General features: G+C 51.4%; 1 protein-coding gene across 9 annotated transcripts in view; it reads left to right on the forward strand.

Annotated features, from left to right (window-relative positions):
- CASZ1 (castor zinc finger 1) overlaps positions 1-14,098 on the forward strand; it is a 272,945-nt gene that overhangs the window by 200,778 nt on the left and 58,069 nt on the right. For all 9 annotated transcript variants that reach the window (XM_075906425.1, XM_075906429.1, XM_075906426.1 and 6 more), the window contains one exon: positions 3,547-4,095. In XM_075906425.1, coding sequence (XP_075762540.1) covers positions 3,547-4,095 — 549 coding nt within the window. The remainder of the gene's footprint in view (positions 1-3,546; positions 4,096-14,098) is intronic.

Raw genomic sequence — 14,098 nt, forward strand, 5'->3', positions numbered from 1 at the left:
TTGGGGGAACAGAGGTGGGGGCATTATAAGGGGATTAAGGGGGACTATAATCTGCAGAACAGGTGAGAGGACCCCACAAAGACAGGTGGAGGGGAGAGTAAGAGCCATTGGATGGCGCAGAAGCACCAGATGGGGCAAAGGCTTAGGGGGTGAGATGGAGAGAGGCACTGCCAGGAAGGGAAGACAAGTTGCAGGCTCCCTTGAGCTGCGACATAAGCAGCAAGTGCAGCCTCGGGAACGTCTGTTCTCCTCTTCCTTTGAATAAATATTTATAGATTCATTTGCCTCTGGTGTGTGTACTTGGCTGCTCACCTCCAGGCCAGAATAATGGGACCTGCCTGACTGTAGGAAGGAGAGGAGCAGCAGGGTGGGAAGACTCTCCTTCGTCCTAAACTCTGGTGTTAGGAGCTGCTGATATTCTGCTGTCCCATTATCTCCAGCTGTGAACTTGTCTGATCTCAGTAGCCGAGCAGGGTTAGGCATCATGAGAACTTAGATGGAGGATTGCCAAGCATGGCTAGAGAGATTGATGAGTCATAGCTGACCGAGTGCCCTGCCTGGTGCCAGGGCACCACCGCATGTTGCTGGAGATTCTGCCCTACCCACCGGCAGTTAATGAAGCTCCCCTGGTCCTTTTCCTGAGTGTACAGGTGTGACCTAGGTGTCCTGGCCTGATTCCCATTGGAGTGATTAGTAGTTCCTGCTGCCTCCTTAGATTCCCTCTGCCGTTCCAATTCTCCATGGGATCCTTCTTCGCTTCCTGTCCTAAAGGCATGGTGGATGGAAGTGCACAGGTGTATGTGGTTTAGCATCTTGGCAGTTTTGGCTTATGTTCATTTAGGGATGACCAATGTGTGTGCATGGGTGGAGGGTGGGGGTGTATGTGTGAGCAAGGCTTACCCATGTAAGTGTATGGATCTGGGGGGTGTACATGACGCTGTGTGTGTGTATGCAAACACGCTTGTTCATGCAGAAGGGATATGGCTAGATATATGAATGCATGTGTCTGCATTGGGGATGCACCATTATAAGGGCACAGTGTGTGTAAGGGTGGGGGAGGCTGATACATGTTTGTCGGAGTGTGTGTGTGTGTGTATTTTTCTTACAACCCTTGACAGGTGAGTGTGTCTGAAGCTGTCAGGTGTTTATGCTAAGCAGCCGCTCTCTGGCTCTTGGACAGAGTCTAAAGTTTCAATCTGTTTGTATTGGGCTGTCATGTTATGGGATTAGGGGCCTTCACAGTGGCTTCTGGGTTCATCGTAGGGGGTCTGATTAACATCAGTGCACTTCTGTGTAGCAGGATCTTTGGGGCTGGCCATCGGAGATATTGAGGGAGCCTTTGTATGGAAAACACCAGTCCTCTGTGATGAGGAGGAGACGACTCCCCTCTGACGGGCATGCAGTCAAAGGACACGTTTTCCAGGAAGGGCCTGAAACTGCACCCACATCTGTTGGTTAATGTGGGCACCTAACCATTTCCACAGAGCCCCACGTGGCGTAGGAGAGCACTGAAAGTTCTAGTGAGAGCGCTGCTGTGCTTTCTGGCCTCCAGAGCCCAAGGCAGAGGTCAGGCGAGTCTTTGTGACCCAAGGACGCGGGGCAAGGATGAAGAGTGTTCATGCTGACCTTTGCAGGGCTAGTTGTTACTAGAGAAGGAGGAGGAGCAGAGCAGAGAGAATAAGCAGGATGAGAGAGTGTGTGTGGATAGGGAAACTATAGGGGGAAGATAAAGACCACAGTAGAAGGGGCTGGGAGTGGGAGTAAGGTGCAGCAAGCACAGCGAGGGTACGTCTACACTGCGGGACAAGGTCGAGTTAAGATACACAAGTTCATCTACGGTCATTGCGTAGCTGACATTGAAGTACCTTCACTCGGCTTTTGGTGCCGTCTACCGTGCAGGAAGTCGAAGGGAGAGCTCCTTTGTAAAATGATGGTTACAGGAGTTGGAGTAAGAAGCCCCTTATTTCGAAATTATTGTGAAATAGCGGGCTTGCTGTGTGGATGCGCATGCTGTTATTTCAAAATCACGCTGCTCTGTAGGCATGCCCCTAGAGAACAAGGGAGTGGCAAGAGCACTGCAAGCATGCTGAGTGGGCACAAGGTGTGACGAGGTAGCAGCTGGGGTGCAGAGTGTGAGGGCGTGTGTGTCACTGATTTTGAGGACAAGCGTGGGACCTTGTCCTCACTGAAATGTACACGCAGGGGCAGAGCAAAGGCTGCACACCCCTTTCTGCTTTCAGAGTTTTTTCTCTTTCTTAGCCTAGACACTCTTAAAGGCCGTCAAGAAAACAACAGCTGCCCAGCCATAGTGTTCTCTTAGTGCAGCTTGCTGCTTTTAATTGGGATTAAATCTTGTTAATAGTTAACAATTATACAGGTGACTTTGCTAAGGACTGATCAGTTCAAGACATGCCCTCACCTTGAAGTTAAGGTCCTTAACAAATGTGCACCTGAAGCTAAGGTCCTTCCTTCCTTCCTTGCTCTCTGTTTCCACACACACCTCTTTAATAGCTGTTGCATCTAAATAAACTACATTAAAATGACAAACCCCGACTAAGACTGTGCAGAGAATTTCCTGTGTGTGTGAGACAGAAAAAGGGTTTTACTGACTGACACCCCAGTATGTTTCCCCCTCCTTTCCTCTCCCATCTGACTCTCCTGCCTTAGGATTCAAGTAAATTGCGCTGAAGCCAAAAGGAGGTTGCTTGTATTCCCTGGGGTTAGAATTGGGAGCCCCATCTTTCCAAAAGACACCATTGATATAACTCTTTTGGCTTCACTCCCTGAGTTCTGATAGGCGCCACCTTGGCTGATGCACTGGGACTGAACTGGGGACCTCCAGAGCTAAAACCCTGAGTTGCTACAGCTTAAATGAAAGCATCAAGGCTCCCTAGGTAGGGCTCAGTGTTCCCTGGAAGCTGTGCACTTCTACAGACATTCAGGAGAGATTCAGATGCAGTCCAGCTTGTTAGCAAAGCACCCACAGCTAGGAGTTTTGTTTCTATTGGTAGTGCACATTCACACATGCCTCAGTGCACATAAAATTATTCTGCACACACATGGAAAAGATTAGAGGGAACTTTGGTAGGGCTGCATCTTACTCGTGTCCTCTGTAGCGCAGGTGCACAGAGGGATCTGTTACATGCACTCATCAGTGGTTTACACAGTTATACCAGAGGGGAATTTTGCCTGGGACATTCCGAGATCCATTCAGCCAGGTTCAGTCCTGGTGTAAGTAGCTGCACCTTCACTGAAGATAGTGTCTTTACGCTCACTTACATCAGGAATGAATTCAGCCTGATGTGTTTTAACAGAGGCATCTTTCCGTGGTGTTGCTGACAGACTGTGGGTGAACTCCACAATATGCTCCCTGAGCCCCAGCTCCTCCAAGGCAGTTCCTGGCAGTTCCTTTCAGAGAGTAACACTGGCTGACTGTGTTTTAAGGTCATCTGGCTGGGGTCAAATGTTTGCAGACAGGGTTTGAGTTTCAGAATGGCAGAGCATTTCCCTCTCATGCTGTTTATTTCTCCCTCTGTCTCTTTCCAGCTGAAAGAACTATATGCACTGACGCAACCTCAGGAAAATCCAAGATGGCTGCCAAGCGCAAAGGCGGCCTGAAGCTAAATGCGATCTGTGCCAAGCTCAGCCGCCAGGTGGTCTTTGATCATGGGGGATCTGAACAGGTGCGGTTGGACAAGGTTCCCCAGAGGGAAAGCGGCACCAAGGAACCACCTCAGCCTGAGACCAAGAAGTTGGGGGCCGAGTTTTCTGATGGACTTAACCGCATCCAAAAGATAGAGGAGGACAAGCGGAGGGAGGTGATTGAGAAGTGGGTAAATGGGGAGTACAATGATGAGACCCTGCTGAGCCGAGCAGAGGGCAAGGAACGTAAGGCCAATGACAGTGTGGAAGTGCCCCCCGAAGGGGTTTACATGGTACAGCCCAAGGGCTGCAGTGATGAGGAAGATAATGGGAATGAGGCGGATGGCAGCTTCCTGGACGACAGGGATTCGGATGGGCCTGCGTCCAAAGATGAAACTTACCGACCCTCCAGTGGACCTACCGGCTCCAAGCTGGCTGGAGGAGCTGCCTCAGGTAAGTCATTGCCCCATCTACCACCCTGCACAATGGAGGCCCTAGGCCAGTATTTTAGACAGGGTAATGCGAATCACCTCAGTTGCCCTACATCCACTGGCTAAACTTGGCCACCAGATCACAGGAATGAGCCTCACTTTCAGGAGCCCCTAATCTCTCCATTGCAGTGGGCGGGCTGTTCTGTGCTTTGTAGCAGGGAGCAGCCCTTGAAGTCCCACTGCTCTGGAACCCGCATCCAGGAAATGGTGAGGATTCTTTCACCTGGGTTGATCCCAAATCCCATCACCAGAGTCCTTCAACAAGGGGCTCCCAGGTCCTATCCCTGGATTCCTTTATCTGAGTGGATCCGAGAGCCTGCCCCCCAATTCCTTTATCTGGTGGGATCCACCCCACAGATCCCTGAAGATAATTTAGATGAAGATAAAGACATTTGGCACTAAGGTACATATTCAAGTTTTCCAGTAGAGAGCAAGACTCAGGCTGCCTTCTTTACAGACACACTTGCCTGCGCACTCCCCATTCTGTGGCAGACACGTTTGTGTAAGCACACAAGTGTTCGCACCCACCCACACGCGGCATCTTTCACAATGGTAATTAATTCCAAAAGCAGAGTCTAATTACGGGAGATGAGAGCTGGGAAGAAGCTGGCATTTTTTTTGGAATTGGATATTGCCCGTCCTGCCCCAGCTGGGTACAGAGTTCCCCGGGAGCACAACTTGTTGGCACTCTCTAATGTAACACTGTGGTTAAGCTGAGAGGGCGATGTGTGTCGAGGGAGGAGAGCTGATTAGGGAACAGTGCTGCCAGGTCCGCCTGAACCCCTGAAAGAGGAGGGTGGCCACATGTGGCACTGTGTCCATGTTGGTGAGGCAATAAAAGGAGAGCATGGGGAAGGGCTTGATCTGCTTCCTTGATTGGATTCGGTGCCTAGTTAGTTGAGCCTAAGGAAGTGGCATGAGAGCACAGAGATGTCTAGGAAATTTGGGGTTGGGGTTATTGTGGGGTGGGAAAGGAAGCAGAAGAGGTGGGGGAGCCTACCTTGGGGAAAAGTGAGTGAAGCAGGAGGAGGAAGAGGACATTGAATGAGGAAGACTCATCTGTGTAGAAGGGAATTTGCTAATTAAAATAGGATGAGCAGGAGAGAAGAATTGGACATGAATATCGATGACCAGAAGAGTGTGTGTGTGTACACATACAGGCCCTCATCCCAGTCTCTGTCTATTTCTATATTTGTGTTAACACATCTAGTTATGTGACTGCTGCCTTCACAATATTTGTGTCTCTTGCAGGTATGCTTGTGTGCATCTACAGATTTGTTGCATGTGTTCACATTTGTGTGTGTGTATGTTTGTGTGTGAATACTGCACATTGATATGTATGTGCATGTAGTTGCATGTGTCCTCACAAGTGCTTGGGTGCTGTGTGTGTTTGTTTATGCCTTTGGGTATGTCTAGACTACGTGCCTCTGCCAACAGAAGCATGTAAAATAGGCTACCCGACGTAATCAATGAAGTGGGGATTTAAATATCCCTGGCTTCGTTAAAATAAAAATGGCTGCCGCGCTGTGCCAGCACAGCTGATAGTTGGCACAGCGCGCGAGTCAAGACACGGATCAGTCGACAGGGGAAGCCTTTGTCGACTGCTCCCTTATGCCTCATGGAATGAGATTTACAGGAGCGGTCGACAAAGGCTTCCCCTGTTGACCGATCCGCGTCTTGACTCGCGTGTTGTGCCGACGATCAGCTGAGCCGGCACAGAGCGGCAGCCATTTTTATTTTAATGAAGCCGAGGATATTTAAATCCCCACTTCATTGACTATGTCAGGTAGCCTATTTTACATGCCTCTGTCGGCAGAGGCATGTAGTCTAGACATACCCTTTGTGTGCAGGTGGAAAGCAGCAGCTCTGTGTATAACTCGCAGGCTATCATTATTTGTTTGCAAGCCTTTAAAAGTGCCTAAGCTAATGGAGGAGCTGTGGTGTGGGCAGATTTAGCTGGTAGATTGGGAGTGTAAGAGAGGGTTCTCTCTGCCCTTTCTTCCAGAGGATCAGCACTGCTACTGGCCCACTGGCAAACAACACCTCCATCTGGGACACCACAATCCTCCAGTGCTTATTTCTGTGAAGAAACTAGATTTCTCCTGCCAGCACAAACGCCTTAGAATCCTTTCTGTCTGTCTTTTTCGTATGTGCATTTTCCTTTCCTCCTTCCTTCATTTGCTCCTCTGATTGATGGATTTATTACAGCCAATGTCCCTCTATTGATATTAAACCCAGCCTCATAACAGACGCATGGGATTCTGGACAGGTTCTTTCCTCACTTCCAAGGTTATCCTGGCCAGACAGATCGAGGGGAGTCCGGGGCGATGCTGTCTCACTCCAGATCTTTGTAAGGTGTCATGTGAACTCTGTCTTTCTCTTTACGCCCTGTTAGGATGACCATATAGCAAGTGTGAAAAACTGGGGTGGGGGTGGAGGAGAATAGGCACCTGTATAAAACAAAGCCCCAAATATTGGGACTATCCCTATAAAATCAGGACATCTGGTCACCCTTGGTGCAGTCAGAGAAACACACTAATGACTCAGAGAGTTGAATTCCCAAGCCCTCAGCTTTCCTAACTCCCCAGCACACCCATGCCTGAATTCTGATTGGTACATTACCCCTTCCAGAGGGCATGTCCCCACCATGCTTTACATGCAGTCCTAACATTTTAGTTCAGTCCTGGCATAAAGAAATTCAGGCTCAGATTTGACTCAGGATGAATTTTTTAGCAAGAGGCGCCAGTGGCCTGTATGTGTGTGTTGGGGAGATGCCCAGGATGAATTCTTCTTTCATTCCCAGACTGACCAGTCTCTCTGGATCAACATCTGGGGCCATTTAAGTACCCAAGTGAGGATGGAAGCTCTGGACTGACCAAAGTACCTCTGTGCCAGTGTAGAGTGGGCCACTCCTGCTGAGATCTAGATCTGTTACCCACTTGGGTTGAATCTCTTGCTAGAAAGATCGCACCTCACATACACCCCTGCCCATCTGTCTGAGCACTTTACAAATCCATCAAACTTTCCCTCTTTTGTGTGTGTGCATGTTTTCCTCCTCCTGCTAATAATGCAGCTGAAGCTCATCTCCGTCTGTCCGTTCCCCTTCCCTGAGAGGCACATTCTCTAGTCTTTGCGAGTTCAGTGGCAGCGCACATAATTATGCATATAAGATATAAACAGAGCTGTTTAATTATCCTTCGCCACATCAGTGACAGAGTAATTAACAAACATTGCAAGATCAATGAGGAAAAGTGTGACCTTCAGTTTCCTTTGATAGGAAAGCCCTTGTCGTTCCCAGACACAAGGTGATTGCGCCTGGACTCGGTTTGTAGTTTGGTTTAATTCCCCCCCTTCCCCCCACTATTTGCAGCTCAGATTTGCAAAAAAGCCAAAGGGGGTGGGGGAAAGGGCGAATAGAGAAGTCTATGACCAACTGATGGGAAATAGAAAGGAGCCAACAGCTCCTCTTTATGGCAAGAGGAGAGAGGGTTCCCAGCAGGATGCCTATTTAGGGCCAGAGCATCAATGGATCACACACATGCCGTTACCGTGAGCTAGCGGGCCATAAGTGTGCAAGGTAATAGCACATACAGTGCCCAAATGGCAGGCACAGGCTTGGGGGTTGGACGCACAGATGCGCAGGCAGGTTTCATGCACGTGTTTTGAGAGTCCTGTGGGAAATGTGCCCCTAACATCTCTCTGTAAAGCATGGGCTGAGGGTTTCTTTCTTTGGGAAGGACTGAGTTCTCCTCGTTCTCTCTCTGTATTAAGCCAACCCACTTGTGAATTCTCGGCTTCTCCACACTGGTATTCAGACCTGGTGTAATGGGTTGCAATTCCCATTGACTTAAATGGGGCTGCCGTTGTTGGCACCAAGGAGAAATTTGGCCCCAGGGCTTGAAAAAGAGGCCACATAAGTTAAGAATGGGAGACAGGACTGTACTTATCAGGACACTCACCCAAGTGATCCTGCATCTCTGACACCGTCTCCAGGGGATTTTTTCCTGATGCCCAGAACCCCAAGCCCTGTCAGAATGGATTGTGAGTGGAGGATGCAGGGAGCTTGCTGAGGACTGGCCTGAGCATCAGCATTTAGGGCCCGTTTTTCAAGCCCCCTTACTCAGAAGGAAGATTGGATTCAGTCACGGTGATGCAATGAACAGAGTGCAGTCCCTGTGGAGGGACAGTCTTGTTCTCCGCCTGGTTCCCTCCTCAGACATAGGGAACTGACAAGAGCTGGTCTGAACATGAGTCAGCTCCCAGCCTCACCTTGCGTGTCTCCCCTCTTGAACAGACAGAGAGCACATGCCAAATCTGCAAAGCAGGTGTTTGTCTGGAGACGGGTGACAGACTGTCACCGACACACAAACATGCTCATTCCGTTCTCACAGATCCACAGCCCTTACACCCAAACTGATGCATGCGTCCCTGCACAGACTTGTATACACACCCATTCAGATTTCCTACATGGTCATACAGACACTGGTCTTACAGTACATCCCCCACACGCACACACGTAGGGTGATTGAGATAGTCACCCAGAACTTTTTCTTCAGAGTGTTCAAAGTTTCTTTCATTTATCGATTGATTGATTTGTTTGGTTTATTTACTAAGCCCACTCCATCCATCCAAAGGTGTACGTCTCTTCTTTTTCTCCCCATTCCCTCCCATGAAGGGGTTTTCTCCCCTCTTATAATTTCCTAGGGAATCTCCTGCACAAAGAAGTACAGGCAGTCCCCGAGTTACGCGGATCCGACTTATGTCAGATCCGCAGTTACGAACGGGGCTTTTCTCACCCTGGAGGACGGGAGCGGCGGGACGCCCTGATGCTCCGCCCCCGTCCTCTGGGGCGAGAAAAGCTGCTCCCCGTCTCCCTGGTCTGCAGGGAGACGGGGAGCAAAGCCTTGGAGCACGCCCGCCGCGGGACAGCCCAGGCGCGCTTGGGCTGTCCCGCGGCGGGCGTGCTCCAAGGCTTTGCTCCCCGTGTCCCTGGTCTGACCAGCAGAACAGGGAGATGGGGAGCAAAGCCTCAGCAGACCAGGGAGACGGAGCAAAGCCGTGGAGGACTTGGGCGGTCCCGCCACCCCCGTCTCCCTGGTCTGCTGGGGGCTGGGGGGGTGCAGCTAGTCCGCCCCCCCACAGCAGACCAGGTATTTCTTGCATACCCCTGGGGTAGAGCAGCTGGGGGCTGCCGGGTTGGTCCCGCAGCGCCGCTCCGGACCAACCCGGCAGCACCCCAGCTGCTCTGCCCCAGGCGTCCTGATTCAGCCGCTGCTGAAACTGACCAGCAGCGGCTGAATCAGGACGCCTGGGGCAGAGCAGCTGGGGTGCTGCTGGGTTGCTCCAGTAGCGCCGAGGAGCCGCGCTACTGGAGCAACCCAGCAGCACCCCAGCTGCTCTGCCCCCAGGCGTCCCCAAGTCAGCCGCTGCTGAAACTGACTAGCGGCTGACTACAGGAAGCCCGAGGCAGAGTTGCTCTGCCCCAGGCTTCCTGGAATCAGCCGCTGATCAGTTTCAGCAGCAGCTGACTTGGGGACGCCTGGGTTTCTTAAGTTGAATCTGTATGTAAGTCAGAACTGGCATCCAGATTCAGTCATGGTTGAAACTGATCAGTTTCAGCAGTGGCTAACGCCAGTTCCGACTTACATACAGATTCAACTTAAGAACAAACCTACAGTCCCTATCTTGTATGTAACCCTGGGACTGCCTGTATTTCAGGGGCATGTGCTAGTGCCCAGTTTCTCACTTCTTTACCCTGCACCCCCACAATCACTTGTTTTCCCCTCCTGGCCAGCACAATGGACAAAGCTCCATTTGGGATACTCCATCCCCCGGTGTCCAGACCTTCTGCTCCATTTGGGCTGTTTTGCTTTTCCTTCCATATATAGTGTGCTGCTGCAGGCTATTTTTAGACCTTTTTTTTTTCCCTCCGGATCCTTCGTGATACGATAGCTGCTCTGAGACACAGAGATCTCTGCTCTTTGGCAATGCCCACAAATGGAGAGCAGCGGCAGGGGGAGAGGGAGCCCTTTCTTATCGTGCAGTAGAGGAGAGAAAAACGTGCTGCAGGAAGGAGGGGACGGTGGGGCAGGGAGGCAGACCCAGGGACAGCGCTGCCTGCGGCACAGAAGGTTCAGCAGTTACTGGGGAGGAGTACAGCCTCAGCATAATGTCCTCTTTTCAAGGACTCAACCCCCCTTTTGCCCCACCGTCGGGAATGGTGGACCAGGCGACTCAGTGAATTGGGACCAGGGTCATGGAGCTGTTGGCTTCTGGGTCTGTAGCTCAACAAAATGGCTCCCAGCTTGTGGCTCTGGTGGTTTGTGTGAAATGAAGTGGGTGGGTCTCCCAGCGGGCAGGTGTCTGTGCTGTGGCCACCACAGCTGGTTCTCACATTCCTCTGTCTGGGCAAGCGCAGCACAGAAGCTGAGCGCTGGTGGGGCTTTGGGGACTGTCTTTTGTGGGCGCACCTGCAGGCCTGGGGTGAGGCAGGCCAGCTGGCAGAGTGATGGAGAAACCTGCCCTGCTTTGCCTGAAATCAGCCTGGTCGGGGATGAAGCAAGGCCAGTAGGATGGTTGGTCACCCCAGAGCCTTTACTGTGATCATCCAAGCCTGATTTTATCATAGAAGCAAAATGGAGGCTGTGGCTTGGGGAATGGGGTGAACAGCCAGTTCCCATGACATGAGATGGGATTGCTGCAGTGCTCCCTGGGGCCTGAACTCAGCCCCCAGACTTTGTGGAGCTTCGGAAAAGCCCTGAGAACCTCCCTCTTACCCCTCCCCCCCAGTCATTCTGTAGTTTTCAGTGGGGCTGGGACCAAAGGCGATTTCCAAGCCCAGTGGCACCACTTCCAGCAGCTCACAGGGCAGCAGCTCCCAGCCTCACAGGGAAATTCTGGGTTCCCCAGGTCTCTTTTAAGGCCTTGGGTGTTAAATCTATGCAGGGTCTGAGCCAGCCTGGGAGCTGCACAGCTGTCCTGCGGTGCGGAATCCCAGAGAGGGGTCTCCCAGCTGCTGCTTGCTTTGCTCCTGCTTCAGACTGAGGATTGGGAATCCCCCAGATCAAGGAGGTGTGGGGTAGAGGGAAGGGAGGTTTCTTCTCTCCTTTTCTGATGTTTACACCAGTTCTCCCTTGAGACGAGGTGAAGGTTTTGTAGATTTTTACAACTTGGTCTCCCACCCATGGTGAGTGTGTGTGTGTGTGTGTGTGTGTTCATTCAATTTCTTAGCAGATCCCTTCCATGCCTCCTGGTCCTGCTTGCAGTTTGGCTTGGGGTGGAGGATGGGGTTTCACTGCACTGGGCCTGGAAGTCTGGGGGAATGTGAGGGAGACCAGGGATCACTTTACAGGTCCAAAAAGAGATGAAAAGCAGAAGAGGGGAGACGGATTTATCAGGAACAGGAAAATCTTAGACCCCGGGGGGGATTTTATGGGATTAATCTCTTCCGTTGGAGCTATAGGGTTACGCTGGGACGGAGGTGGAGAAGAGGGAAAGGCAGCAAACGGGTGAAAAGCATTAAAGCAGGAGGAAATGCTTTTATGCCTTTGCATGCAGAAGTGAAAGGCAGTGCCCTTGGGATCCCAGAGCAGCGAGGGGCTGTGGGAGCGTGAGGAAGGGGGAGGCGCAGGTGAAAAGGCCAAGTGAGAGGAGCCCTAGTTTCCTCAGAGTTTTCCCCTTCCTTTGTGATGTATCATTTTCGGAGCCTAGTTGTCAAACATAGGTGCCTTACTACCTACCTAGATTGACCCTGAGGAACTCACATGGCTATCGTGGGCTTGCATGCCATTCAAGGGCCTCACATAGGGGGCCTAGACATCCTGCTGGAGGGAAATTGCCCCCCTGACGTGTGTCTGCTTGGACAGTCATCTCTTATGGCTGCTGTCTGGGCGTGGTTCGGGTAGGAGCACATGGACGTTGGTGCCAAGACGCTGGTGCTCAGCAGTGCAAATGAGCAGTGTGCTCAGCCGAGTCTCGGTGATATTGCCCTGAATTCTGTAGCCTAGCTAGGCAGGCAGGTCCTCAGACCTTTGCTGTAAGCATCATCCCGATGCCTTGTGTGGTAATTCCACGGCCATGTGCTGGGGTATACAGGCTGCCTGTGCAGCTGGGTTTATGCCTTGTCCCTGCCTGCATTGGGCATCACTGATGTGGGCCATGCAGAAGTTTTCATGGCCCAATGCAGGGTCCTATCTCCTCTGGCTCTCTTTCCCCACACACCCTTGCTGATGCAAACAACTGGGGAGTCAAGAGACCCCTGGATGTAGGAGTCTGCTTGTTGGCCAAGCTGGCGTGTTCAGGAGCATTCATGCATAGGTGTGTGGCACAGTGCTCCATCAGTTCCCTGGATCTCAGGAATCCATTGCAACTCCTGGGATTCGTCAACCTGTTATACCACTCTCCCTTGCCCTCCTCTCTCGGCTCTCTGCCTTTTCAGCTGTCTTTCAAGGCAGTGCTAATTCTCTCTGAGCGTCAGAACCATTGTGGCTTCCCCTAAGCCAGGATCTCCCTTCCTTCTACTGCCGTACCTGCCCTCGCTGGCTCTCTCCCTCCGTATGAAAGATGGTGCTCGCCCGCAAGAGTTAGAGTGAGTGATTGGGAAAGATGACGAGGGAGGTTTGAAGGACTCGTGCACGCAGTAAATCTTCAGTCTGCAGGAGAAAGCCAAAGGGAGAGGAGGAGGAGGAGGAACGCTGTGTCAGACTGAAGCCTAAATGAGTCTGAGCTGGCACGTCAGAGCAATCTTTATTTCCTCCTTTATACAGGTATTGGGTGACCTCCAGATTCTTGTTCTTCTCCTCCTGGTGACCAGCAAAACTGCCTAGGGGGGAGTGGAGGAGGGAACTCCAGGGAGAACAGTCCTCCCCACTCTCCTTACCACCCCCCAGGGAAAACAGCCCTCTCCTTCAGCCCCCCACCCAGGGAGATCAGCCCTCTCCTTCAGCCCCCCACCCAGGGAGAACAACTCTCCCCTTCAGCCCCCACCCAGGGAGAACAGCCTGACACACACTCTTTACCACCACCCCCCACACACACACACACACATACACACACCTGGGAAAACAGCCTACCCCATCATGGAGAAACATCCAAGGGAGAAACAATTCTCCTCCACCCAGTTTGCGTATCCTTTGGCCAGCACAACCTGCCTCTGTAGGGAAAGGTGGGGTTTATGGGTGTTCAGAGCAGGGATACAGGCATCTTTCCGGAACTCTAATGTCACTGGGGGCCCCCATCCCACCCGTCAGACCTCAGAGAGAAATGCTTAAGAGGAGCTTTAGAAAAACAATGGCAGGAGTTGGAGTGCCCATAGAGCGGTGGTTCTCCAGCTGCTGCCCAAGCAGCACACAGCCACGCCCCCTATGATAGCCTCAGGGCTATACGGCTAGTATATATAATGTGTGGATGTCACCCACATGACACACATTGCCGCTTGTGTGGCCCAGCACGGTAGATAGGTGAAGAACTATTGCCATGGAGATTCATCCCGCCCTTCAGCCTTTTCCTTTCCGACCTCCCCTTGTCCCTCTTGTCTCACCTTCACTCAGCTCCTCACCCCTCCTCCATTTATTTCTCACCTGCTCATCACCACATCTCTACCTCTCTCTTCTCGTGCCTCCTACCGGCTCCATTCCCCCATTGTCCCTCTCCCTTTGCCCCAAACACATGCCGCCCCTCCCCTGCATATATGCACCCCACTGGCTTGGAGCTGCATAAACCCTGGCATATCAGCCCTGGCCTCACTTTCAGTAAAATTACTTTTTCTTCATATTAGGCCAAGGCAAGAGTGCAGAGACATTTATGAAACTTTGTTTAATGTACTGAAAAGCCATCGGCTAGAACATTTAGGAAATTGATTTTCCTGGCATTGATGAACTCTTTTTATTTTACCCCAGTATTAATTACTTTTTTTAAAACAAATTAATTTAAGAGTCGTAAAACCTAACAAGTGAGCCAAACGTCAG

Source organism: Pelodiscus sinensis, chromosome 23, assembly GCF_049634645.1.
Source record: "Pelodiscus sinensis isolate JC-2024 chromosome 23, ASM4963464v1, whole genome shotgun sequence".
Classification (NCBI taxonomy): domain Eukaryota; kingdom Metazoa; phylum Chordata; order Testudines; family Trionychidae; genus Pelodiscus; species Pelodiscus sinensis.